At 45.8% G+C, this 25,039-nt stretch overlaps 1 protein-coding gene and 1 pseudogene across 5 annotated transcripts in view; one reads left to right on the plus strand and one right to left on the minus strand.

The window, feature by feature from the left end:
* The window catches only part of Myo5b (myosin VB), a 265,550-nt gene that overhangs the window by 99,474 nt on the left and 141,037 nt on the right, over positions 1 to 25,039 (minus strand). For all 5 annotated transcript variants that reach the window (XM_021230890.2, XM_013118053.3, XM_021230892.2 and 2 more), the window contains exons 5-10: positions 21,325 to 21,481; positions 14,945 to 15,088; positions 13,533 to 13,614; positions 10,206 to 10,313; positions 8,783 to 8,892; positions 3,868 to 4,133 (exon numbers count right to left, since the gene is read on the minus strand). In XM_021230890.2, coding sequence (XP_021086549.1) covers positions 3,868 to 4,133; positions 8,783 to 8,892; positions 10,206 to 10,313; positions 13,533 to 13,614; positions 14,945 to 15,088; positions 21,325 to 21,481 — 867 coding nt within the window. The remainder of the gene's footprint in view (positions 1 to 3,867; positions 4,134 to 8,782; positions 8,893 to 10,205; positions 10,314 to 13,532; positions 13,615 to 14,944; positions 15,089 to 21,324; positions 21,482 to 25,039) is intronic.
* On the plus strand, positions 20,676 to 20,789 carry LOC121139088 (annotated as a pseudogene).

Consider the following 25,039-nt stretch of genomic DNA (forward strand, 5'->3'; position numbering starts at 1 on the left):
ATAACTTGACTGCATAGTTCTTCAGCATGAATGTTGTAGATGATAACATTGTTTTGCAATGTCAAAAGGTTGGACACCCCTGCATGAGTCTGGAAGATTGCACAAGACTTTGGAGTACCCCAGGGTATAAAGTTGTCTTGAGGTGTCAAGATAGTACAAGATAATAGTATCTCATAGGCTGTGAGGACTAACACTGAGGTTAGCTATCTATGCTTGCTCTAAAGTTAACAATGTCCTGTGGCCTTTTGGGCCACCAAGAACTGGGATGCTATCTATAGGCCAATGGGTAAATGTAATCACAGAGTTTGTCCCCCTTCATTCTTCAACACCCTTTTACACAGGTCAGGAGAGGTTGGCAGTTCTCTCTGAGTAACTATACTGGGACTGTATAGTCACCTGCTCTGGAGAGTGAAACCAAAAGCAAAACAAACCAATTTCCTTTCACCATCAAATGAAGGCAATGGCAAATCTAAGAAATTTACTTATTTATAAATACAGGACAGTGAGTCTACAGAGTAGGAATGGAGGACATGTAAACTCACCTCCACTAAGGGTTAATGTTCAGAATATTCACTAAATTCCTGAAACCCAAAAGCAAACATTAAAAGCTCCTGGATTGCATAGAGAAACACAATTAACACTGACATTCATACTTGTTTCTGGATTGTGGATACATGTGATGAGACGCTTCAACTTGCTGCTATGACTTGTACCATGATGGGCTCAACATTGAATCTGAGCTAAGACAATCTCTCTCTCTCTCTCTCTCTCTCTCTCTCTCTCTCTCTCTCTCTCTCGTTGATTTTGTTAGAGTACTATCATAGCCACAACAAAAAATACCCAGAACTCAAAATAGAAAGCAAATCCCATGTCCTTCTACCCAGAGTTCAATTTCCCTACTTCTTACTCCAGCTTTTCCTGCAGTGTTCCTCAGAGTAACATAGTTATCTATGCATCCTTCATTGTCCTCTGCACAAATGGACTGGCTGGAACCAAATCTTGGCATTTGAAAGCTGAAGTCAAAGACAAAAAAATAATAATGTGTATTTCCCCAAAATTGAGCCATTTACTTCTTGATGCCTCAAGGAGGAATAAAAGATTACCATTGTAACTAATGAAGCCAATAGAGGCAAATGCTGGCTAATCAACATGCAAGGAAACTCTGGCCAAAAGCTGCCAGGCTGTTCTCTATCAATGTCCAGCCCTGCCTGGCAGGAAACGTCCCATGGGGAGTTTCACAGGTCCTTAGTTAGAACATCTTGGCTTGGCACGATTGCTCTGGGCATTGCTTATATTACACTATTTTGGAGAATAGAAAAGGGAACTAAAGAAAGCAAAGCCATTCTTATATCCAGGCACCGGGTATCTGGAACTGGTCTGCTCAGAAGGCCTGCAGAGAGCCCGGTGGGTAGCAGGCTCCCACAGACTTCTAGATGCAGCCACAACCTCTTCTCCACAAGCTACTTTCCTCCTAGTGCATGGGGAGTACAGATGTGCAGCACGGGGCTGGCTCCTGTAGTGCTGCTTGTATCCTTTGTAAGTGCTTATCCCAGGGTGGGCTCTGATCCGTGGAAATGCTTACATTTACAGATTAACATGCCATGAAGCAGCTCCTCTGTAGTTCAGAACTCCTGCCAGTTCTATTCCACACTGAGATTTAGGGCTGACCTTTAGAGCCATGTTTGGAAGGAAGACCTGGAGACATTGGGTTATAACATCTGATCCATTCCCTTAACCTATCTGTCTTAATTATTTTTCTGTTACTGCAACAAAGTACCCCAAAGGAAAGCAACTTAGGAAGGAAGGGGTTCTGAGCTCATAGTTGGAGGTTACGGTCAATGGTTTGAAGGGAGTCCCAGCATCTGAAGCATGGGGCAGATGGTCACACTGTACCTTTCAACCAAGAATAGAGCAATAAATGCTTATCCTCAATTCACTTTCTCCTTTTTAATACAGTCAAGATTCTAGTCCAGGGAGTGACACCACCCATGGTGGGCAGGTCTTCTCACCTGAAATCTGAAGACCCAGAAATAATCAAGGTAGAGAGGGAACATAAGACAGAATCAGTTATTGACAGCTAGGCAGTAAGTTCTGTGAGAATGAGGTGTCCTTACAATGCAGCAGGAAGACTGAGCAGAAGTAGGTGCCCTGCTGACCACAGAGCAAGACGCCTGCCCTGAGAAGCCTCGGAGTAGATGCATCTCCCACTTCTGCTTGTTCTTCATCAACCACACGACTTCCTTTCACGTTTAAGTTTTAATATTATATTTATGTATGAGTGTTTTGCCTGGATTGCAAGCCTGGTAGCCACAGAAGTCAGAAGACATTGAATCCAGTTAAGGCTCCCTCCAAACTGGAGTTACAGATATATAAACTACCATATAGGTTCTGGGAACAAACCCAGGCCCTCTGCAAGAGCAACATGTGCTCTTAGTTATCGAACCATCTCTCCAGCCCTGACACCGTGGCTGTTTTCTACCTCCTTGATTGTACCTCAGTTCCCAAGTAGGTTGACTCTCCTACTTCCCACGTTCTATCCTCCTCCAGATAGTTCACATCTCATCTCACCTCCTCCAGAACAATTCCCATGGCTTCTCTGGTTTTAATCTTCTACATCTGTCACATCTAAACCCTCAGATGGACCCTTCTACAGTCTCTAAGACTTCTTGCATTATTTACTTGTGCACAAGTATTGACTCTTCAGCATGCTCCTGAGGTCTTTGTGATCCCAGAATAAAACTTAACTCTTTTCTAATGCCCCTTGCAATATGGGCCACCGACAAGCCAAGGCATGGGTGGGGGGAGCGGGGGAGCCCATCTGCATAGGAACTCTTTGAAGGGGGTTCTCCTTTATGCCACCCTTGGGTGGTCCCAGTAGTTCTAACCCACCATGCTGTGCTTCACTAGAGCGTCCCTGTTTTGGCAATGCTGCAATCTGTGGTCGGGGTTGCTATTTTAAGACAGAAGTACTTCTTCTAGGAGAATTTAATCTATTTTTAGTTTAAAGAGGTCAAGGCAGCTGTGAGAAAAGAAGAGAAAGGGGGATACAACCCTGTCCACAAAACTTCATGAGTCTAAACGGGTCTGAAATAATCTCAGCAAGACTGACTCACTACCTCACTGAAGCCACAGAAACAGCCAGAAAGGGGTTGTGATCTGTAGTCATCCAGGTGTTGGTGGCAGCCCGGCTAGAGAAAGCCAATCTCTTGATGTCTCATCATGTATACTTCCCTCCAAACTATGTGGCCTCACCCTGCAGAGGTTAGTCATAAATTAAAGCCTGTCAGCTCCCCCTAGATCCCAAAAGAAGGATAATCCTCACAAATGCTAATATGTAGCACTAGTCTAGGCAGAATTGGGCAAAATTACTATTAAAACGACCACCTCCCTTGAAGACAGTGAGATCAAATGGTAGATAGAAGTAGGACCTAACAGATATAAAAAGTGAGGGAGGCTCCTAGAATGAGGATAGTCAAGTCATTTCCCTCTCAGGATTGGTTTCCTAGTAGTAAAAATGGAGGTTTAATCTGACCCTGGTGGTATACAGGAGCTGAGGCAGTTTGAATCCAGTCTAGGCCACATAATAAGTCTCCATCTTAAGAAAAATGGTGCTATGGAGTTTGTGTTGGGGACAGGGATATCAGTGTTTTGACAGTGCACACTCTCGCTTGTAAACTGTCACCTGTAAAACACTTGGCATCTCTGGTTTGGGGTCAACATTGACTCTAGTTATAACAGCCCTAAATGTCCTTGTGCCTCTCTAATTCTCCCGGCTGGAACCACTGGGGAACCATTAAGGTCTTTGTTGGCTTCTAAATGCCCACAAGGACACACTGGTGACAGCAGGCAGAGGGAGAGCAGGCCTACCCGTAGATGTCCAGGACCCCAATGAAGGAGTGCTGCTTCAGGGATGAGTGCAGGGCCTTGTTGATGTGCTCCACAATCCAGGAGAACAGCTGGGCATAGATGTGCTTGGCCAGGGCATTCCGGGCATTGACCACCTGCTGCAGGGACATGGTCTTCACGTAGGTCTCTGAGGTGGTGACTAGCTTGCGGTGGCACAGCCAATGCTCCATCTGACTGTGCTCCACTCCCAGCAGGTGGCAGAAGTTGCTCAAGTGTTCGTCCTTGGGCTGAGGAAAGGGAGGCAGGATCAGGAGGGAGATGGGAGACAGGCTGCTTTGCACATTTTCCCTCCTGCCCAGAGGCCAAGTGTCTCCTGGCACCCATGGAACCCCTTCTCCACCCTCGTAGTTTAGTCCCCCACACCCCATATCAGGTAAGTGTAGAGCCTGGGTACTGTTGCTCAAACTTAGCATCACACTGCCAACGACCAAATGACAAGGACTGAACAAAGCAAGGCACTGTGCATTGCTCGTGTGCCTTGCTGAACCGTAGGTTACCGCCTGCTATCTGGTAGGAGGGGGCAGCATAAGTGAAGGGAGCAGCCTGTGAACTCATAGCTTGGGAATGCAGAGGCCGTCTAGCGGCAAGGGTCAGAAAGTAGAAGATGCAATCTGGGCATGCAGCATGCATCTGTAGAGGGCACATGCGGCACCCACGGCACTCCAGAAAAGCAGTTCTCAGCCTCCCTCCCAAAGCCCTTCACACACACGCTCTAGGGCTGTCTGACATTCAACCGCCTCCTGTCCTCAGGCTTCCGTTCCCCTTCTGTAACAGGGACCAGACTGGTGACTATCCTACAGGTAGACAGGACATGGGAAGCATCCTGGTGTTTTACACTCCAGTCCTCTAAATCATATGTGATGTCAATGTGTGTGCTTAGATGTGCTGGTAAGAACAGTGTCTCTCAGCAGTGATTGTATACAAACAGGCTCCATTACACAACATTCCTACCAGCTGCCCAGCTGCCACAAAGGGCTGCCTTTGAGTCCTGATTTGTGTCACACCACCTGGCTCATAAACTGCTAGAAAATCAAAGCCCCCTCATCCCCCACAGGGCTGTCCCTCACTTCATTAAACCATCTAAGTTCTTGGAAAAACCCCACAGAAAACCTATCATCCTTGGTAGCTATTCAGACCCTCATCTTGCTGTACTTGGCAAAATGGCTAAGCCAAATTATTAATGCTAAGGCTGGAAGAAATATCTTTTAAATTTATAACATGATATGTTACCTCCTACTGGATCTAGAGTTCTTATGGGTCTCAATTTCTGATGAGGCCAACTGTGGGATTTAAATGAGGGCTTATTGAATAAAAAGTTAACAGAGACCCACTATCATTTCCCTCTTAACATATCCTCAAGCCATTTACTCCTATCGGTATCTATCCATCTAGTCAAAGCAAACATTAATATAAAACAGGATGTTAGAAAAGAAAGCTCCTCCCTGCAAACTCAAGAGCAGTGTGTTCCCCAAGCATGGGCGGGAATAAACCCTGGAGAGAGCTCTACCAGTGTTATACCAGGTTAAACACAGCTGAGCTCATGGGTACAAAAAGACAGGCACGAAAAAGAACATTCCCACTCCTGTAGAGTAAGATCCTTATCTCTCTGGGGTTAGATGAGGAAAATGTGGCTGAGTGAGGCTCCCTGACCACCCAGCCAGGCAGGCAGCCAGCTTGAGCAGGCATGGCTTGGTGTGTAGAGACCTGCCCTTCACACTCACTAAGCATCATGAAGCGTCATGGCTACTTCCGGCCACAGTTTTCACTCTACAACCCCTCTACCCCTGCCTGCTTCAACATAATGTTACCATTCAGGGTAGAATTTGGAGCCTGCTTGGCAGGCAACAAGTTCACAGGTGGCAAGTGTCCAATTTGTTCATCTGACCTATTTTTAAAGAATTCTTAATTGCTAGGCACACACTACAGATGGATCCCCTGACATTTGAATGAGTGGTTTGCCTGTAGGCAAACAACATGGACCAGCTCCCAGGCACCCTCTTTCCTCCCTAGCCCCCAATTCTAGAGTGTGACAGAGATGAAACCACAGTTATGGAGCTAACTCTTTAAAACCCACCAGGGGACAGGTCTCCAGACACACAGTGGGGACTTCTTTGCTCTCACCTACTTCTCACTGTTGATTAAAGGTGCTAACAGAAACCGATTTAACATCATGCAATTACATTTAAGCATAATTAGATGATGATAAATCCATTAAAACAGTCAGTGTTATAGACAGCAGGTTAGTTTTATGAGCCTGTATTGCCAAATTCAAAGGGGGAAAAATTGCCTCTGGTGTCCAAGTAATTGGACACTGCTGCATCTCTAAGGTAACACTGGCAATCATGGAACACATTCTCATGCCTTAATTAAAAATAAAAACTCCAGAGCAGGAGGCACATTGCTTGTAAGTAGACAGCAAACCTACCGACGGACCAGAGGAACATATTAAGGACCCATCTGAATGTGCTTCTCAGCAGCATACTTGTCAAACTAAGCAACAATAGGCCACTGGCAAGTGTGTACTAGCAACCCTGATGCTGCCATCACTCCCACAGCCTAGACCTTCAAACTGTGCTCATAAGTTCCCCAACTCAGTTCACCTTGTCTGCCACCTGCATCCTTGGCCCATTTTCCTCTGAGTGTGTCCCGATGGTCCCATCTTTGAGCAGACCTCACAAATTCACAGTGCTACTATGTATCAAGCAGAATAGTGACACAACAGACATGCTCCCACAGTTTAGTGGTGGTGATGGGCACTGATCATTGACTTCCCCTCATATGAACACCCAGAAGGGAAGGACTAGTCATAATATCAGAGACACTGTACCTACAAGCCCACGGCTGGACTTCCCAAAGAAGGTACCAGCCCTGACTCATCTCCAGTACAAGTGCTCGGGGCCTCACTTCCTCACTGGCACCCACTGAGTTCTGTCTCAGCCACACTGGCTCTCACTTTTATCATCAATCGTGGCCTATACAACCTCAATGAATAACATCCAGCTATCCATTCTGGAGTGCCTCCTGGGCCCTGTACTCTGCCAAGGTGATTAGTTTGTAAGAGGGGGAGGATGGAGAGAGAGAGAGAGAGAGAGAGAGAGAGAGAGAGAGAGAGAGAGAGAGAGAGGGAGGGAGGGAGGGAGGGAGGGAGGGGGAGAGGGAGACAGACAGACAGACAGACAGAAAGCGCAAATAACCATGCAAGGAATGCAAAATCCTTGTGATAAGGTGAAGTGGGTAGGCTTGACACAGTGTGAGAATCCATGTTAAAGGGGCCAAGTGTGTAGCTCAGGTGGAGAGCTCATGCTGAGGAACCTAAGCCTTGACCCTTGATCCCTAGCAACACACACACCAAAACTGCTATCACCAACCTAAACCAGGGCTTTGTTAATGCATGTCTTTCTTTCCAATCTTCCTGGTCCCTTGCAGAATTCAGGTGCCCTAAAGATACACATGGCATTTTCCAGGAAGGAGTGTACATATGGGAGGCATAAACACTACATACTTTTCTCCCTATGGCAAAGACCACAGAGGGCCAATTCTTCACCAGCCTCAAACCCTCACTACCAGGGTCGGTCTGGGCCTGTATTAAACAGTTGGGCCACAGACCTTAGAATCCCCCACTTGCTATCCAAGCATCATGGCTGCCATATTTGCTGCACTGCAGGTTCCACCCACCCCACAGCACACACACACAAGACAGCTTGTGTGTGTGTGTCAAATGTCAGAAACCATTATGGGACACTGCAAGCTCCAAAACCCCCTCCCAGAGGTACAGGTGGAGTCTGAAAGCTACAGAGGCTACAAGGTCCATGCTGAAGTGGGTGACACCCAGGCACCATCTCTCTCCCAACAACATTTCTCACTCAAGGACAATGTGTGGGGCTGGAGAGGAGGTTGAGGAGCAACTCTATTAAACCCAGGTAGAGTTCAGGTCTTTTCCTCCCTAAAGCAGGTACATTCTGAATTTCTGCTAACTCTAATCCTACACAAATAGCAGTAGCAGTAAGTGGGAAGGGCAAGGGCTGTAGCTTGTGGCATGGGCACACACCCACATCTGAATTTTGTATCGACATCTTGGGACTTTTCCTAGAATCTGGTTATTTAAATCCCACATCCAGAGAAGTAAGAATCACACTTTGTACTTCCTTCTAGGCTAGTCACAAATACGCTCAGATGTGGAAACATGGCAGATGCACCTATTCAGGGTCTGAGAGCCAGTTTTAGGCCTGGCCAACAGCGTTAAGCAGCAGACAGGACACAGCAACTGCCGTCTACCCAATCATATGAGCCCTCTCAGCATCCTCATTCCACAGACACTCCTGTCTGCCACATGTCAACTGTGGCACTGGGCTCAGAGGAAAGGACTTTGCTGTGAGCCTTTAAGGAACTGTCGTGGTTGCTAAGCCTTCGAGATGCCTCACTTAACATACTGCCTTGGGCTGGGAAAAGGTTAGCACGAGCCACCCCATTCTGGCCACTCAGTTAGAATGCCAGGTCTTTAGAAGCGGTCACCAACTATGGTGTCCAACACTCCATCTCCTTGCTGCAAAGACTTCATTCAGTCTGAGAGCCACATGGTACTCAGTAAATTGATGACACTGTGTAGAATTCTATGTACCTCAGAGTACTTGGAAAATAAACCCATCAGACAAATTTATTGACTAGCCACTAAATCCCTTGCCCCAATAATAGAAACTTTATGGCAGCTGATTTGAAATGGATTAGTTCTTCAAAAAAATTATCACCAAGAAAACAGAAGTCATTATTGCTCCAAATAAATAACCCAGGGGTGCCCTCTAAGCTTAGAGGCAAATGCATGGTGTCAGGCTGGAAGATCTGAGTTGACTGTGCACATTTTATCTCTGGTGCCACTTACTGGTATGCTGCAGGAATCCCCATCACGTTCGGACTGAATCTCCACACTTCCAAGGTGCAAGATGGAAGCAATTATCTTAAAGATGCTTAATTGATGGGACTCCCGCACTCCTGAAGGAGAAAAAGATGCATGAATGGCATCTAATCTCTGTCCTATGATAGAAAAGACTTTTTACCCTTTTTAAGGACTTGAAAAATTGTTTGATTTTCCTTCCTGGGTTGATGGTTCCCAAAACCAGTCAAGCCAAGTAATTACCTCTCAGGGAAGCATCTCAGAGGGCAAAGGGGCTCCTATTGAAAGGGAAATAGCCTTACTCTGATTGCTGGATCACACCAGATGGGGCACGTTATCATTGAACTTATCCAGGAGCATGGAGAGGCAGCAGTAGGACTGATTCATTTGGGGCTTCATTTCAACCAGACACTTTATGGGTGCTTTTATGAGTTTAATAAGGATGGCCGTTTATCTGCAGTCATTTTCCTCCAAACTTAATATCCTGCAAACATCTGTGGCACAACCATGGGGCCAACAGGGAAGAAAAGGAGACCCCTCCACCACACCCCTGGGATTACTGTTCCAGGGACTGGCCAGACAGCTGGTTTACGGGCAGTGCCAGCTGAAGATGGCTGTTTGTCTTGCCATACATGCACCAACAGTAACAGAAACACTCACAGCCTAGAAACACTATGGCAACGAACTTGATCATCAAATTTGTTATTTGCCTGCACCAATTACCAAAGGCATATCTCTTAAATTTTAGATTTAGCTTGAAGGCATTTAGTTCTTTTTAAATTTCAAAATATTTCAAACTTATTAAAAAGTTTGACAGGATGATATGATGAATGTTAGTAAAGTTGCCTTCTAATGAAGAAAGTATAGCTGTTCCCTACATTCCTCCACAGCTACACCTACATATCCCCGAGGCAGTGCCTCACTAAGGCTACAACAGCCAATGCACCTGTATAAATGCGAGGCAAAGACAGGTATTGCTAGCGTTAAAATTTCCCCCAGATAACCCACAAGCATGAACTAAGAAGAAATGAATCACTAGCTAGGAAGCCCTTTCTTATCATGGGGTCCTCTGAACAGGGAAAAACTAAACATTCCATGATGAATGACTACAAATGGTAAGTGACCCAACACTACAGTGCAACCCCTATATCTAAGGCTGAGTGAAAAATCATGAGAAGGAAAGAGAAAGATTGCAATGATTACAGAGCCTCAGTGCCTGCTGTTAGACTGTGTCTTTCAGACATCACAGGAAAGCTGCACCCAGAATCTCAACAGTGTAGTTGCCTGAACTAGACCTACAGTGACCACAGAGCTGACATGCCAACATGGATGGAGGAAATTTCACAAGGTCCCACGCTTACATGAAATGTTACAGGGAACCAATGGCTACTCTCATTCAGCAGGTCCTTACCAAGGAGTGTGAGGGCTTGTCGAGTCTTCTCAAAGTCCTCTGCATCATCGACACCCTCAATGGTGGTGTTTCCTCCATGGGACGTATAGTAAAAGTCTTCTGCACAGGCTGTGGGAGGCAGAAGAGAGACACTAGAGAGATCTTCATTCCTCATCACCCCCAGACCACCGCCTATGAGGGCGTCTACTCTGAATATGCTAGCTCACACCAATTTTTGATATTAGACAGATGTTTACTCCCCATCCACAATGGGGATTTGAGTTTTTAAAGGACCTAATATACAAGGAAATACATATAGTCACATCCTAGACACGCTTCTGGCCTTGGATGATATTCATCAAGCAGCCACATTTGGCAAATGAGGGGTGTAAGGGACTTGGTTTCACCTATCTTACAAGGTCAGGGAACATGGGAGCTATTCTTCCATAAGGACAAGGAAGGGCTGGTATCCTTGTTCATTCTCTCACCTCCCAGGTCCCCTCTCCCTCAGCTGTGCCTCTGACAGCCTTGACAGCTGCTGAGAGGAGAGTCAGTGCTGTGTTTCACAAGTGAGACACACGATTAGCAAAAGGCAAACACCCAGCAAACATTTGGAATGGCATTACTCAGAGGACAGTAATATCTGCTCTTACGAAGGGACTGGCCTCAGAAGTCAGACAGAAGAACAACGATTGACTGCAATAAGAATTATAGGGGTGGGGCTGAAGAGAAGGCTCAGCAGTTAAGATCATGCACTGCTTGTAGAGGATACAGGTCTGATACTAAGATTTATTTATGCTAGGTGGCTCAACACCTCCTGTAGCTCTGTGGGCACTGACACTCATGCACACACACCCACACAGGTACACACAATTTTTAAAAAGCTGTCTTTGGGAAGCACGTAAGTCTTTAACAAAATGTGAGCACACCCATGCATGGTACTTTATGCTCAGTGTGTACGGTGTTTGGTTTTGACCGGAGGCCAAGGCTGGATACGGATTGTTTTTCCTCTTTCCCAGAAAACCCCTTACTGAATTATTTTCTCCTAGACCCAGTAATGCACACTCAATACTCCTCAACTAAACACTCCACAGAAACTCCAAGCCCTTCAACACCATGTCCTCCCATTTATCTCCAAAGAACATCTGTGGTAAGAACATCTTTGGTCATTTTCCATTCTGTCTGCCTGCTGGCTGCCATTGCTATGGGTCTGACCTTCAGAAAGTGTTGTCTGGGGGAATGTTGTAAGAGATTCTGTACCTCTCTTAGTATTTTGACTTACACCCTCCCCCAAGCTGGTAACTTCAGTCACATCACTCTCCTACATAAGCCCTTCAACAGTCTGACTTCCCTCAAGGTAAGGGTCAATATCCTAAACCTTTTACGGCATGGCTACCTTCTACTCCAAATTCATGGCTTGTTCCTTTCTTCTCTTTGTGTTTGGCACATGCCTGTCTCCTCACAGATGCTCCTCGGCCCTTCTGTTTGTCATGCTGTCCACAGCCCCTAACTATATTTTCTCATCTCTACCCATGTCCTGGTGCTCCTATGTAACATCAACGCTCCAGGCCACAAAGCACTGCTTTCAAGGTGTCCCATAGGTTTGGGTATGTTGTGTCTTCATTCTCATTGAATTCGAGGAAGTCTTTAATTTCTTTTTTTATTTCCTCTTTGACCCAGGGATGGTGCAGTTGAGCATTATTCAATTTCCATGAGTTTGTAGGTTTTCTGCAATTTGTGTTGTTGAATTCTAATTTTAAAGCATGGTGGTCTGATAAGATGCATGGAGTTATTCCAATTTTTTTGTAGCTGCTGAGGTTTGATATGTTGCCAAGTATGTGGTCGATTTTTGAGAAGGTTCCATGTGGTGGTGAGAAGAAGGTATATTCATTTTTATGTGGATGAAATGTTCTATAGATATCTGTTAATCCCAGTTGGGTCATTACTTCTATTAGACCCTTTGCTTCTTTGTTGAGTTTCTGTCTGGTATTCTTGTCTAGTGGTGAGAGTGGTGTGTTGAAATCTCCCACTATAACTGTGTGGGGCTTTAGATGAGATTTAAGTTCTAATGTTTCTTTAACGAATGTGGATGCTTTTGTATTTGGGGCATAGATGTTCAGGATAGACACTTCATCTTGGTGGGTTTCACCTGCGATGAGTATGTAATGACCTCCTTCATCTCCAGCTCCAGGCTGGCCCCTCATCACTCAGGGTCTGAAGTCTCAGAACCAAGACTCCATGTAGTCTCAGTTAAGGCAGGAGCTCCAGCCCAAGGAGAGATGCTGCATGCCAGAGAGCCAGGAATAAAAGCTTGCCCATCGCCCTGTCTCCGTATCAATGCTTCAAAAACAAGGAAGATCTGCTGAAGCATTCAGGGGGAAAACAAAGGATGGGCCCACTGGCTTGGTAGGGACAGATGTGTTGACTATGGTGGCTGTGAGGCACTTTTGGTAGTTTAACTTCCTTGCAGTGAGTGCTCTACCATGGATATACTAGAAGCTTCCTCGCCTGTTCAGAAGGGATCCACAGTTTTGCAGTACTGATTCTCACTTGTCTTAACTGTGACTTATCCTTCATATGTGTGCTCTGTAGGCTTTTCCACCATGGCCAGGATTATTCCCTACCTTTCTGTCTCAACCCGAAAATATGACAACACACATTGGTAAAGGTAAAGTGATGAGCATTATATAAACCTCTGGATCTTCTTCTGAAAGGGACCCATTTCTCATGGTGCAGAAAGAAGAAACATTTTTTTCTTAAAACAGAAATCTGTGCATGTATGTTGTGTGTGTACACACTTGTGTGGGGCTGTGTGCACGCATGGAGGCCAGTGGTCACAGGTGCCAGGTGCCTTCCTCGCTCACTTCTCTTCCTAATGTTCGACACAGTGCCTCTTACCAAGCCTGAGCCCATCTATCCCAGCTGGGCAGACTGACTGGCCGCAGAGCTTCAGGAATTCACTTCTCCGTTCTCCAGTGCTGGGGTTACTGACATGGATTCACACCCGGCTTTCTAAGGATCCAAATGCAAGTGCTCACGCTTGTGGGACAGCCCTTGACTGAACCACCAGCCTCACAGCACACCCTTTTAAAGTGGTGACGACTACACTGCTCTAAAAACATGCTCCCACCCCTACAGTGCATTTCTTGCAGGTAGCCTGGATATAGTTAACCCTGCTTTACTAACTGGCAGTGAGGTTCCGATGGGACTAACGGACAGGACCACAGTAGGGACAGACCTGAGACAAGTACCCACAGCCCAGGGTTCTGGGTGGAGCTTCTGGTTGCCTGCCTGCTTGCCTGCCCCAGCGGCTGCCCTTGCAGAGGGCCCGTATACCTGGTGACTTACTTAGAGCGAGCTCCTTAAATTCCGGAAGGCTGGCAGCAGCACAGAGCTGGTAAAAGATGTGGTAATTCCTCTCATCTTCTGCCTGGGGGAGGAAAGGACATCAGTTTTATGCAGTGATTCCCCAGATCACCTCCATGATCATCTCCATGGTCATTCTGATCCCAGGTGTTCCAGGCAGGTGTCGTGAGCAAAACCACTCTCCCTCAGGTTTTCCTTCCATACCCTAGTCACCTGCAGTTTTAGCTGCCTTAGTCACCTGCAGTTTTAACTGCCTTGTTTTTCCCTCGCTGTGATAGGGCCTTCTTCTGTGAGGACTTTTACCTCTTGGCTTATGTGGAAGCAGGCATTTCCTTTTTCTTTCTACATCAAACACCAGCGCCATGCCACAGATAGTGGGTCAGTCAGCAAACACTACCATCCTTGCTGCTTGAACGACACTCTCAGTCTTTTGCTTCCCTGTTGGAAGCTACTCTGGGGCTTGGGATTAAAGCTGAGCTTGCCTACTTTTTTGGGGCTGGGCAGTCAGGAAGGTCCCCGAGGACTTTCGGTGGACGCTCATGACTAGAATAACCTTAGAGGATGGCACATAAATATTTAGGAGGCCTAGGTAGTGACCACCATGAAAAAGAAAAGCTCAAAGCCAAGGTGGAGTGCAGGAAGCTTGTCAGTCCACACAACAGAGTTGCCTGCCCTCTCTGCTGTAGTGATGCAGGACTGTCCAACCAACCTGTGAGGGAAGATGGGATGGGGGGAGGGGACTGGTCTAAAAGTTCATGAAACATTTGTTACCCATCATCAGGAGTCATCACTAAGAACCAGCTCTGGAGACTCTGGGGGGGGCATCCTGGGGAGGGCTAAACCTCAGGGATTGGGAAGCTACTGTGCATAAGGAAAAGGCCCCCTCTGCTAACTCAGTCCAGCGGTGGGAGGACAAAGCTGCTGAAGGAGAATGGTTGATGGGGTTGCTAATAGCATTGACCATCTCCAGAAACAATAAAAAGGGTTCAGGCAGAGGCCAAGGATAGCTAAGCAGGAGGCAAAGGAGGTTTGGCAGAGGGCCCCATGGTGGGGAAGAAATAAGGACTCTGTTTCCTAGGAAAGAACAATAAGAGTGTGTATGCATGCGTGCGTGCGGGGTGTGTGTGTGTGTGTGTGTGTGTGTCTGTCTGTCTGTCTGTCTGTCTGTCTGTCCTTCATCCTGGGATGGAGCACCTGTTTAACACACAACAGGCAAAGCTGTGTAAAAAGATTTGTGGACCCAATGCTTAGTCCAAATGGATATTTACTCTGAAAGAGAAGAATGCAAACAAGAATCTTGATTCCAGGCCGTAAAATGGGATGCTCTGTGAACACAGAGAGTGGGCCAAATAATACTGGTAGCAAAATACAAATGACTGAGTCCTGTCACTCACCTGAAAGACCACCCTGGACTTCTCCAGCAAGTAGGTCCTCATGTTGGCCCCAATGATGTGGTACTTTTTATCAAAGCCAATCTCAATAAACTTCCCAAAGCGGCTGCTATTGTCATTGCGAGTGGTCTTGGCATTCCCGATGGCCTACATTGACAGATGATAGAAATATGTAATAATGAGGGTAAGAGGCTGGGAAGACAGCTCAGTCAGTAAAGAACACAGGCACCTCCCATACAAACACCACCCCACCCTGCACTGGGCTTCTTGACTTCAAGACTGTTAGGCCCATGACACCATGGTGTCCTTTCTTTCCTTCCATATACACAACTCTGCTATTGTGAAGACAATGGGTTGAGTGAGAAATTCTGCTTGGTTTGATTAAAACGTAATCAAAACCAACATCGCTTTTTAGCCCCTTGTACAATTACTGGCTACCCTGAAGAGCTATTAGTTGAATATTTAGAGGAGATGCAGGCAGGTCAGAGAGCCTCTAACCCACCATTCCTCCACTCTGTCTAGAATACACACATGACTACTGTACCAGTCACCCTGGGCCCACGAAGCAAAGGGCCAGAGAATCAGCACTTGTGCCCATGGCTCTGCTGCGCTTAATCTACTATGACCCCTCATGCAATCAGGCAGCCAAATACTTTTCCCTAGTGGTGAATGGCACTTCCTGGAGTGGTCATCGTGTGATATGCCTACCCCACTCATTGCTACGGCAAATGAGGAAGTCACCCACCCTATGGATCATTTTCTATACTGCAAGGCCACAGATCAAACACTACACAATAATTTTGAGGGGGAGACAAGGTCTCTACGTAGCCCAATTGTCTGGACTTGGGTTCTGTCTTTGCCCCCACCCCTGGTCTCCTGATTAACAATGCTCTCCTAATTGGTGCAGAGTTGGGGACAAATCTCTCCTAGGATGCTCACAAGTTGTTAAGAAAAACTGGGTCAGTGCACGCTCACACTGCCAACAAATCACACCAATCTACCCCAGCCAATCCCAGCCCAGCCTCCAGTCTCCATAATTCCACAATTGCCACTCAGCTCAGACTACTGCATCCTCAGACTGTGCCGGGCTCTCAGTCTCACCAGGAGGTGTCTGCCTGAGAACAAGGAGACATAGTACAGCAATGGATTGCTTGGGGGTGAGCAGGGGAACTCTTCCCAGGGACTGGGCAGAATATTCAGTAATCAGCAGCTCCCAGTTGAGACACTGTGTTCCTTAGACCTCTCTGAGGACCCACAAGTTGATGACTTCCTGACACACAGTCTGGCTAAACCTGGAACATTTGAAAGTTGTGCTCTCGATTTTGGCAGGGCAAAACGTTTCTCACTTTCTGTTGGCAACACTCCAATCCCAGTCAGGATCCCTCCTGATTCTGCTGCTTCCTCTTCATAACCAAATTCATGCTTTCCCCCACAGATAGCACTAACAGCTCATATCTGATGGAAGGTGTCCTCAGCCCTTAAGCGGATGGATTCTAAAGCAGCTAGTTCCCAGAGCGTCAATGCCTGGGACCCAAACAACTGTATTTATATACAAAATCAAGATTAGGGCAGATCATGTCCTCACCCCTCCTTCAGACTCTAGCAATTAACCACTCTCTGGTCTCCCTTGGAAATGTAAGTTGCTTTTATGTTTCTCCTATGCCAAAGCATCCTTCTCACAGAAATCAGCAGCCTACATGGGCTGTAATGGACAGTGCATACTTTAAATTATTAGTAACCACTATAATTTAAAGTATTCCTAGGGTAGGGATTTAAATGGATAACTTCCATATCAATGTCTATAGGAGGAGTATTTTCAATATAAACTATTGCCAGGGTAGGGATTTAAATCAATAACTTCTGTATCAATGCCCACAGGAGGAGTATTTATAATAGCCAAAAGGTAGAAACCATATTTCCATCAGGAGAGGAATGGCCAAACAAATCAAAGTATTGATAGATATGGATGAAGCTTGGAAACACCATGCCAAGTAAAGTTAACCAGATAAGCAGCCGGGCGGTAGTGGCGCACACCTTTAATCCCAGCACTCAGGAGGCAGAGGCAGGCAGATCTCTGTGAGTTTGAGGCCAGGCTAGACCGACAGCCTCCAAAACAATACAGAGAAACCCTGTCTCGTAAAACAAAACAAAAAATAAGTTAACCAGATATGCATAGACCATTATTACACGATGCCACTCATATGAAGTTCCCAGAGTAGCAAAAGTTAATGAGGTTGAAAACAACTTGGCAAGGACTTGGAGGGAAAAGTAATTGTTCAAAGGGTATAGGACTTCTATTGGTGCAATGGGAAAGTTCTGGAAGTAGATGGTAGTGATGGATATACACAATGAATGTATTTAATGCCTGTGATTCATGCACCTATAGTGGTGTATGTTTGCCATGGATATTTTACACAATAAAAATTTTGGAAATGCCCTTTTGTCTTATTTAGTAACATGGTGTCTTGCCTACACTGAATTCCAAGAGTGACTAACATGTACTTTGATTAGTCACCAGGCATTAAAGAGATAATTCTCTGCTGTGCCAGGATAACTACTTTATGTTTAAAGAGGACCCGCATCTCTTAAATATGCCGGAAAGATAAATTGAACATTGAAAGTCAAGCAAGGGAGAAAGCCAGCCTTCAGTCTCATTTGAGAGGAAATCCAGTGCAAGTTGCAGAGCACTGGCCTAGCTGTTTTAATGCAGACACACACGAGGAATCAGAGAGGCCAAAGCCACTGTCCATCTATTTCTTCTGCACGGAGGCCATAGGCAAGACCCAACTTCAAAGTTCTTAGACTACACAGTGCTTTAATCTGATACTAGCTAATTGTTAGACAATAGAGTTACACTGTGGAAATCCACTTACTAATGCATGTTGTGGCTAGTAAGTTCACCCAAAATTTCATGTTACAGAGACAAGGCTTATTTACAACACCTTGTGAAAAAGCAATGCAACCGAGTGTGCAGTATTAGCTACAGTACCACAGGGATTCTATTGTTCTTCCACACGTTCAGCAACCCCTTCATGTCTTGATAACATGCGAATGGTTCTGCCAGGGTGCTATCTGGACCAGAACATCACCAACACTCTGGTGCTCTTGAGAGACAAAACTAATGGTCTTTTATCCTAGACCTTCTGAATCAGAAACTCCAGATATGTAGTCTAGCACACCAAGCTTTAACCAGCTTCCAGGACAATTCGACAATTCGTCCATCTGTCCATCAGTCCCTCCCTTCCTTCCTGTCCCCTTCCTTTCCCTTCTCCCTCCCTCCCTCCCTCCCTCCCTCCCTTCCTCCCTCCCTTCCTCCCTTCCTCCCTTCCTCCTTTGTATTTTTGAGACAGGGTCTCTCTATGTAGTCCTGGCTATTCTGAAACTCGATATTTAGACTAGCTGGCCTTGAATTCACAAAGATCTGCCTGCCACTGTTTCTCAAGTGTTGGGGCTAAAGGTGTGCACCACCACACCCAGCCAGTTCCAAAGCACTGTAATGAAAGATCTCCTTTTAGTTTTTATTGTCTTTGTATAAACACCTTCACCTATACTGAATACTTTCTAATTATATAAGAATAACAAAGCTAGCTTTTGAATTCTTAGAGAACAGGGGTCTTGTCACTGAGCAGGAAGGACAGTCTTCCAGGTAAAATTCTGAAAGCAGAATTTTGCTTGAATATTCAAAAAAACTGCTATGACCTGAGACTCTGAATTTACTCCTGCACTTGGCAAAGGCAGAGGGAAAGAGAGGGACACAGAAGTACCATAGAAGGTTCAAGAAGCATAGTGTTACACAACAGTGCGAAGGTCTATGGCTGCAATGACTTGTTTGGGTTGATGGTGCTCGGGACCTGCAGTGAAACCAGACTTTATCCAAACTGGGCTGCTTCTGTTTCCTTCCAAGCCAAACTCCACCCAACTGTACAGGATTCTTTTCTTGATGGGCAGATGACCATTAATATAGAGCTTTCTGACTCCTTTCTTGTACAGATTATTAAAATCAGACAGCCCCTGCAAAACCCAATAAAGTCTTCATCTGAGGCTGTGGACAGGGAAAGTTCATCATGAGGGTTGAATGCTCCTAGGAAGTGTGTTCCTTAAATATTTACAAACCAGCCCTGACTTGCAGGAAAATAAAATGGCTGAATTACTCATCTGAAGACTCGAAGTCTAGAAAAGAGGGCAGCCTCAAAGCTATCATAAAATCCTGACGACTTGACAAACTGTCCCCATCAGGTCTCAGAATTTGCAGGAGTTAAGTCCTCATCAGTGGTGGAGAGGAAGGAGTATAAAATGGGCTGGAGTTTTCACTCACTAGTGGGACTTGTTAAAATGGCCATGGGTTTTGATGTCAGGGAATGCCTTCCCTTGGAGCCAAGAGGAAGCAGGGAAGATATTTCCTGCACACACCAGTCTAGTCAGGGAGACATTGTTAGCAATACAGCTCCTTCCCCACGACAGTGAAGTTTTCTGTGTGTTAACACATACCAAGAAAAAGAAATAAAACTGCTTTTCTCTAAAACTTGATAAATACACTTCCAAATATATAGTCACTGGTACAGTTCACACACACACACACACACACACACACACACACACACACACACACACACACACTCGGCATCTAAAGTGCCTTCGGGCATCTGTGACAGATCTGTTGGGAATGTCCATTTCTGCAGTGATGACACTCTCGCCAGCATCAGCTTTCCCCTTTCTTGCTGCACCCCTCCCCCTGCCTTCAAGTTTGTACTCTAGCTTTCAAGAAGTGAGTTCAGGGACAACCCTGCAATCTTCCCTGTGGCATGTCAACTCCTTCATTCCTTTCCCGCAGTATCCCATCACCCTTTCTTGAGTGTCTTGTCGGTGATGGTGGATTAACGCACAGAAGGTGGAAACACAGCTGTACATGGCTTTTGGTTGGGTTTGTGGGATCATTTTGCCCTGTCCTACATTTTTTTAAATAAAACAAAGGTGCTGCCTGGCCTGGAGAAAGTGAGCAGAATGCAAACCTGCCAATAAAAAGAGCATTGGCTTCAAGTGTGGTGTAATAGCTAACTTTGATTGCTAATTTAACATGGCCTAGAGTCGTTTGAATGGAAATCCTCAACTCAGGAATTACCCACATCAGCCTGGTCTGTGGGCATGTCTGCTAGAGGCTGTCTTGGTAATTAGCTGACGCAGGAGGGCCCAGCACATTATGGGCAGCACCTTGCCTTGGGCAGGCAGTCCCAGAGCTGCCCAAGAAAAGCTAGCTAAGCAAGAGCCAGGTAGTAGCATTACCCTATGGTTTCTGCTTCAGATGTCTGCTCTGACTTGCACGTAAAATACAATAAGCCCTACCTTCCTTTCTTCCTTGGCTGCTCCTGGACAACTAAAGAAACTAGAACAGTGGCGTATCCAAAGTGACCCAGGCTATGAAGACATTTAGTCCTCCTCTATCAGAATAAATCCTTTAAAGAGAGGAGAGACAGAGATACAGAGACAGACAGATAGAGACAAATAGAAAGGAGAGCAGGAAAGGGGAAGAGAAAGAGAGGGGAAGAGAGGGAGAGACACAGGAAGGGAGAGAGAGGAGAGGGAGAGAGAGAGAGAGAGAGAGAGAGAGAGAGAGAGAGAGAGAGAGAGAGAGAGAGAGAGAGAGAGAGAGAGAGAGAGAGACGGAGGGAGGGAGGGAGGGAATGATCCTCAACCATTATGAATGATATCAAGATCTAATTTTTAGAAACAGCTTTGGAAGACTATACTTTCAGGGATCATTTCTATAGTTTGTTACTAGAAACAGCTTTGGTCTGAACTCATCTTGTTCTCTGAGCCCACCAAAACTAGGCTACTGTCATAATGTCCTAGCCAATGACAGGACCCAAACAGGGTGTGCCTTGGCTACTTTGTGCCATTACAGGAAACTGTTTCTGAAGATTTTCAACAGAAGCAACAGTATCACACCTGTGCTGGCTCTCCTTCATCAACCTTCTCAGTAAGGACAAAATGTTCCAGTTTCTACCTAGTCTGCCTCACCCTCCATGAGAACTGCCTTCTTATTCAGAGAGTCTTTCAAAGTATCTACTGGTTCTGGTGAGATGCTAACTTTCTGACCTATGATGGCAGCAAGAAGGGGATGGCAGCAGAGGTGGCAGCAGCCAGGCAATGACCATACTACAGCGAGCACAGAGTCTGAGAACACAGAACATGAACACATTCCATGTAACACTGGGACCCTGCAGGACACTACCAAGTCAGATTATCTTCAGACCTGAGGTTTCAGAGGCACTCTCGTCTCTCCCTGACATAGGAGGGTATGAATGCTGTTAGGTGAGCTACTTCAAAGATGCTCTTCATCACCCATGCCACATTTAACCCCCAATGGTCTCCTGGAAAGGCTTTACCTCCATGATGGGACTGGATGCCAGGACCTTGTCTTCAATGTTGGTATCACTGGCTGAGCCACCAACCGTGGCAAAATAGCGCATGGCATACTTGGCTGACACGGTCTTCCCTGCTCCAGACTCTCCGCTGACTATGATGGATTGGTTCTTTTCATCCCTGGAAGGGAAAGAGCTTGGGTCAGTCACTGGCCGAAGAAGGTGCTGCCGCCTGCCAGGGACTCCGATGGAGGTGAACTGGGTAAGAGACATCTCTCGGGGATGAATGGGAATAACTGTGAATAAAGTCTGCCCGCCCTCATAGGCCTACACAAGTCCTGAAGATGGGAGAGAAAAGCAGGTACAAGCAGGGCTTTCAGACAGCATGAGCTCTCCATCACTCAGAAGACAGATGGTGCAGCCAGCGGCTCACCTCATAGATGGGGACAGTGCCCGTTATCCTAAGAATTTACATATGTGTCTTTTCCTCCTACTCTGTGCTACTCAGTTCCCCCAGACGTTTTCCTTTTTAAGAACAAGGATCTTCTCTTGCGCTGAGCCTACTGTGCTGGTGGGATAGATTTGAACATTTCTGTTCATACAGACGTATTACACAAAGGGCATGCCATGCCACCAGCCTGGTCTCACATCAAATAAAAGGACTGCAACCAAAGAGATTAGAGACTAAGCTCAAGTCAGAAAAAGAGGAGATACCTCATATCACAGACACAACCACAGTTATTCTTTTAAAATGCAAAGTAGTAAGTCAGGTAAGAAATGAAAGATGAGTGCTTTTATGTCCCCAAGGGACACTAGCATTCAACGCAGAGAGGAATGACAAACATTTGGGACACAGATTATGGTAAGAAATTGATTAGGATGGTGAACTGAGCCATCATTGTTTCTTCACAGATCACAAAACCACGAGGAAGGCTAGTGTTCTACTTCCAACTCTTGCTCTGATAACAGTGCCTGGCGCCCACATATATACCCCAAATCAGCTAGTGAACTAAAAGCAACTTAGGGCCCAGTAACTCTAACTCCTCCTTTCCTAAATGGAGGCCTGCTTAAAACTTAGGACTCATAGTGTTAAAACTCAGGACTCATATGGTTTCCTAGGCAGAATGGGTACAGAATAAATGAGAAGCTTCCATGATGGGATACCCTGCCTTGTTAGTTACTGAAGCTATCAGCATGGGTGAACGATTGCCTGCTGTCTCCAGGTCAGGGTCAAAGTGGGGGAATCAGGCAATGGTGTGATGATGTACCGGGAACCCGTCCAACTTGACAGGGACTAGAAAGAGAAAAGAGTCTGGTTGGAGGCACGAGTGCATATGAAGGATGGGGGTGGAGCTAAAGAGATTAGCATGTGACATAGAGGTCTCAGCTCACAATCATGGACAATCAAACAGGGACCCCAGAGGCTCTGGATGGAAACAGACACAGAGAACATGAAGTTGAACACACAAATCTTTAAATTGGCTACCCTACCAATAATGAAAATGTATATAGACTTCTTCCTAGCACTCAGGGAATGAAGCCTTCGACGTCTTTCTGAGATCCCCCTTCACGCTAAGCTATGGTTGCTCTCATCAGTGACCCTTTCTTGTCTCCTTGCTCTCAAAACAACAACATGAGAAGGTAGCCTCCAAACAGGACCACAATGTGACCACTTCCCATTTTCATCCATTTACTTATTTATTATTATGCATGTTTGCCTGCTTTTATGTATGTATACCATGTGTGTTCCTGGTGCCCATGGAAGCCAGAAGAGGGTCCCTTGAAACTGGAGTTACAGGTGGTTGGGAGTCACCATGTGAGTGCTGGAACCAAACCCAGCAAGTGCTCTGAGCTGCTGAGCCATCTCTTTAACCTCCATTTTCCTCTTTTTTTTTTGGCTTTACATTGCAAAGGGCATTGGACATAATGTCAGGTGTCACCTCTGTTCTCTTTACTTCTATTACCAAGTCCTTAGAGAACTGATGAGAGGGATGAGCATTCGAGATGGCTGGGAACACAGCCTGGCTTTACACCTTGATAACAGGCACGTGGGTCATGCACCTTTTCTGATGTCACCTTGAGAGTTACCTGTGTGTAACAAGGACCAGATTGGCCAACCACACCCAAGATTTTGGAGTTTTGTTCATATTTTATCCCAAAATAAGAGAATGAATGCAGGCTGTGCCTGAGTCTTGGTTCTCAGCAGAGAGGCACATACAGTTCCGTTTACCAAGGATCCAGGAAGGAACACACAGACGAAACAGCTCAGTTGGGGAGGGACACATGAGTGTTCTGAGGGTTCCTGCAGCAGCACAGGGAACACAGGAAATTGGACGGCAAGGGGATCTGGGTAAAACATCTTACCTGGCAAAGACAAATAAAGCACAAAGTAGTGATCCTTATCCCTTTTCACTTTCAGTGTCCAATAACTTTGCACAACACTGAGAATGCCTGAGCAAGTGCAGCCCAGGGAAGGGCATGATTCACACAAGAGGCGAGATGCTTCAGGAGCCAAGCAGCCTAGTGCAAAGGTAAGTGGCCAAGAAGGAAAAACATGGGCTAGTTTATGTGACAAGTGTCAAGAAGGAAAAGTATCAAAAGAGAGAAGTAATCAAAATCCAGCACAGTGAAGAGATGAATACATAGCCAGGATTCCACCAGGATCACAGCTATCCTTGCACTGTTCTGGCAACAAGGCTCGGGCAGTGTAATCCCGGCACTGGGGAAGTAGGTACAAGAGCATCCCTGTGACTTGCTGGCCAGCCCTTCTAGCTGATGGGTGAGCTTCAAAACAAACTACCGAGAGGCTGTCTCAAAGAACAATTGAGGAATGTAGCACTCTCTCTCTCTCTCTCTCTCTCTCTCTCTCTCTCTCTCTCTCTCTCTCTCTCTCTCTCTCTCTCTCTCACACACACAATTTTTGTATCCAACTCTTTTTAGAGGAGAGCTGTTAGAAGTGACTATAAGCTCCTACTTAATCTGGTAACTATTGGGCAGGTACTGCCATGTAGTTTCAAGTCAGATAAACTCACTTCTTAGACCACCTAGTATCTTTGAATAGACTTGTGAGGTATGTACATTACTGTGTGGTGTGTCCACCCACAAGGATGATGGGGCAATGCCACCTTCAACTTTATTCTTCCTATGTTAGCTTTTCTCCTGTATCAGAACTGGAATCCAGGATACAGACATTAAAACAGGCTTGAATTTGAACCTCAGTTGTATTACTGATTGGCTGTCTGACTTTGCAGGCCATCGTTAACTTACCAATCACTTCAGCATCTCTTAGGCCTGGGATCCCTAAGGCATAAGCTGTTCTGAGTGGCTGTCCTGATTTGGTACTGGTGTCTCTAATTCATCCTCACATCCTTGGCCAGATTAAACTTCTAAATCAATGCTATAATTATGTTTTTCCCTTTTCAAAAGTTAAAAAACTCTTTAGTACACATCAAATCAAGTCCAAGTCCATCTAACCATTTGAACCCCTCTATAATACATGATAGTAAAGCCATTTACTATCATGGGGCAATCTAAAAGAGTGTAGAGTACACCCTGCTTCTGCTGCTAACAGGATCTGTAAGCCACTCAATCTTGCCACAGAAGAAAATCTGTACACTGAATATCTGCCATGAGATCATTGACAGTTCTGTGAGTTAGCCACAATGGGACACTTAGTCTATGAACGAGTACATGCCTTCCCCAGCACTGCATCCGAGGTACTCTCTCAACTGAAGTTCCT

Source organism: Mesocricetus auratus, unplaced genomic scaffold, assembly GCF_017639785.1.
Source record: "Mesocricetus auratus isolate SY011 unplaced genomic scaffold, BCM_Maur_2.0 Super-Scaffold_6730, whole genome shotgun sequence".
NCBI classification, from domain to species: Eukaryota; Metazoa; Chordata; class Mammalia; order Rodentia; family Cricetidae; genus Mesocricetus; species Mesocricetus auratus.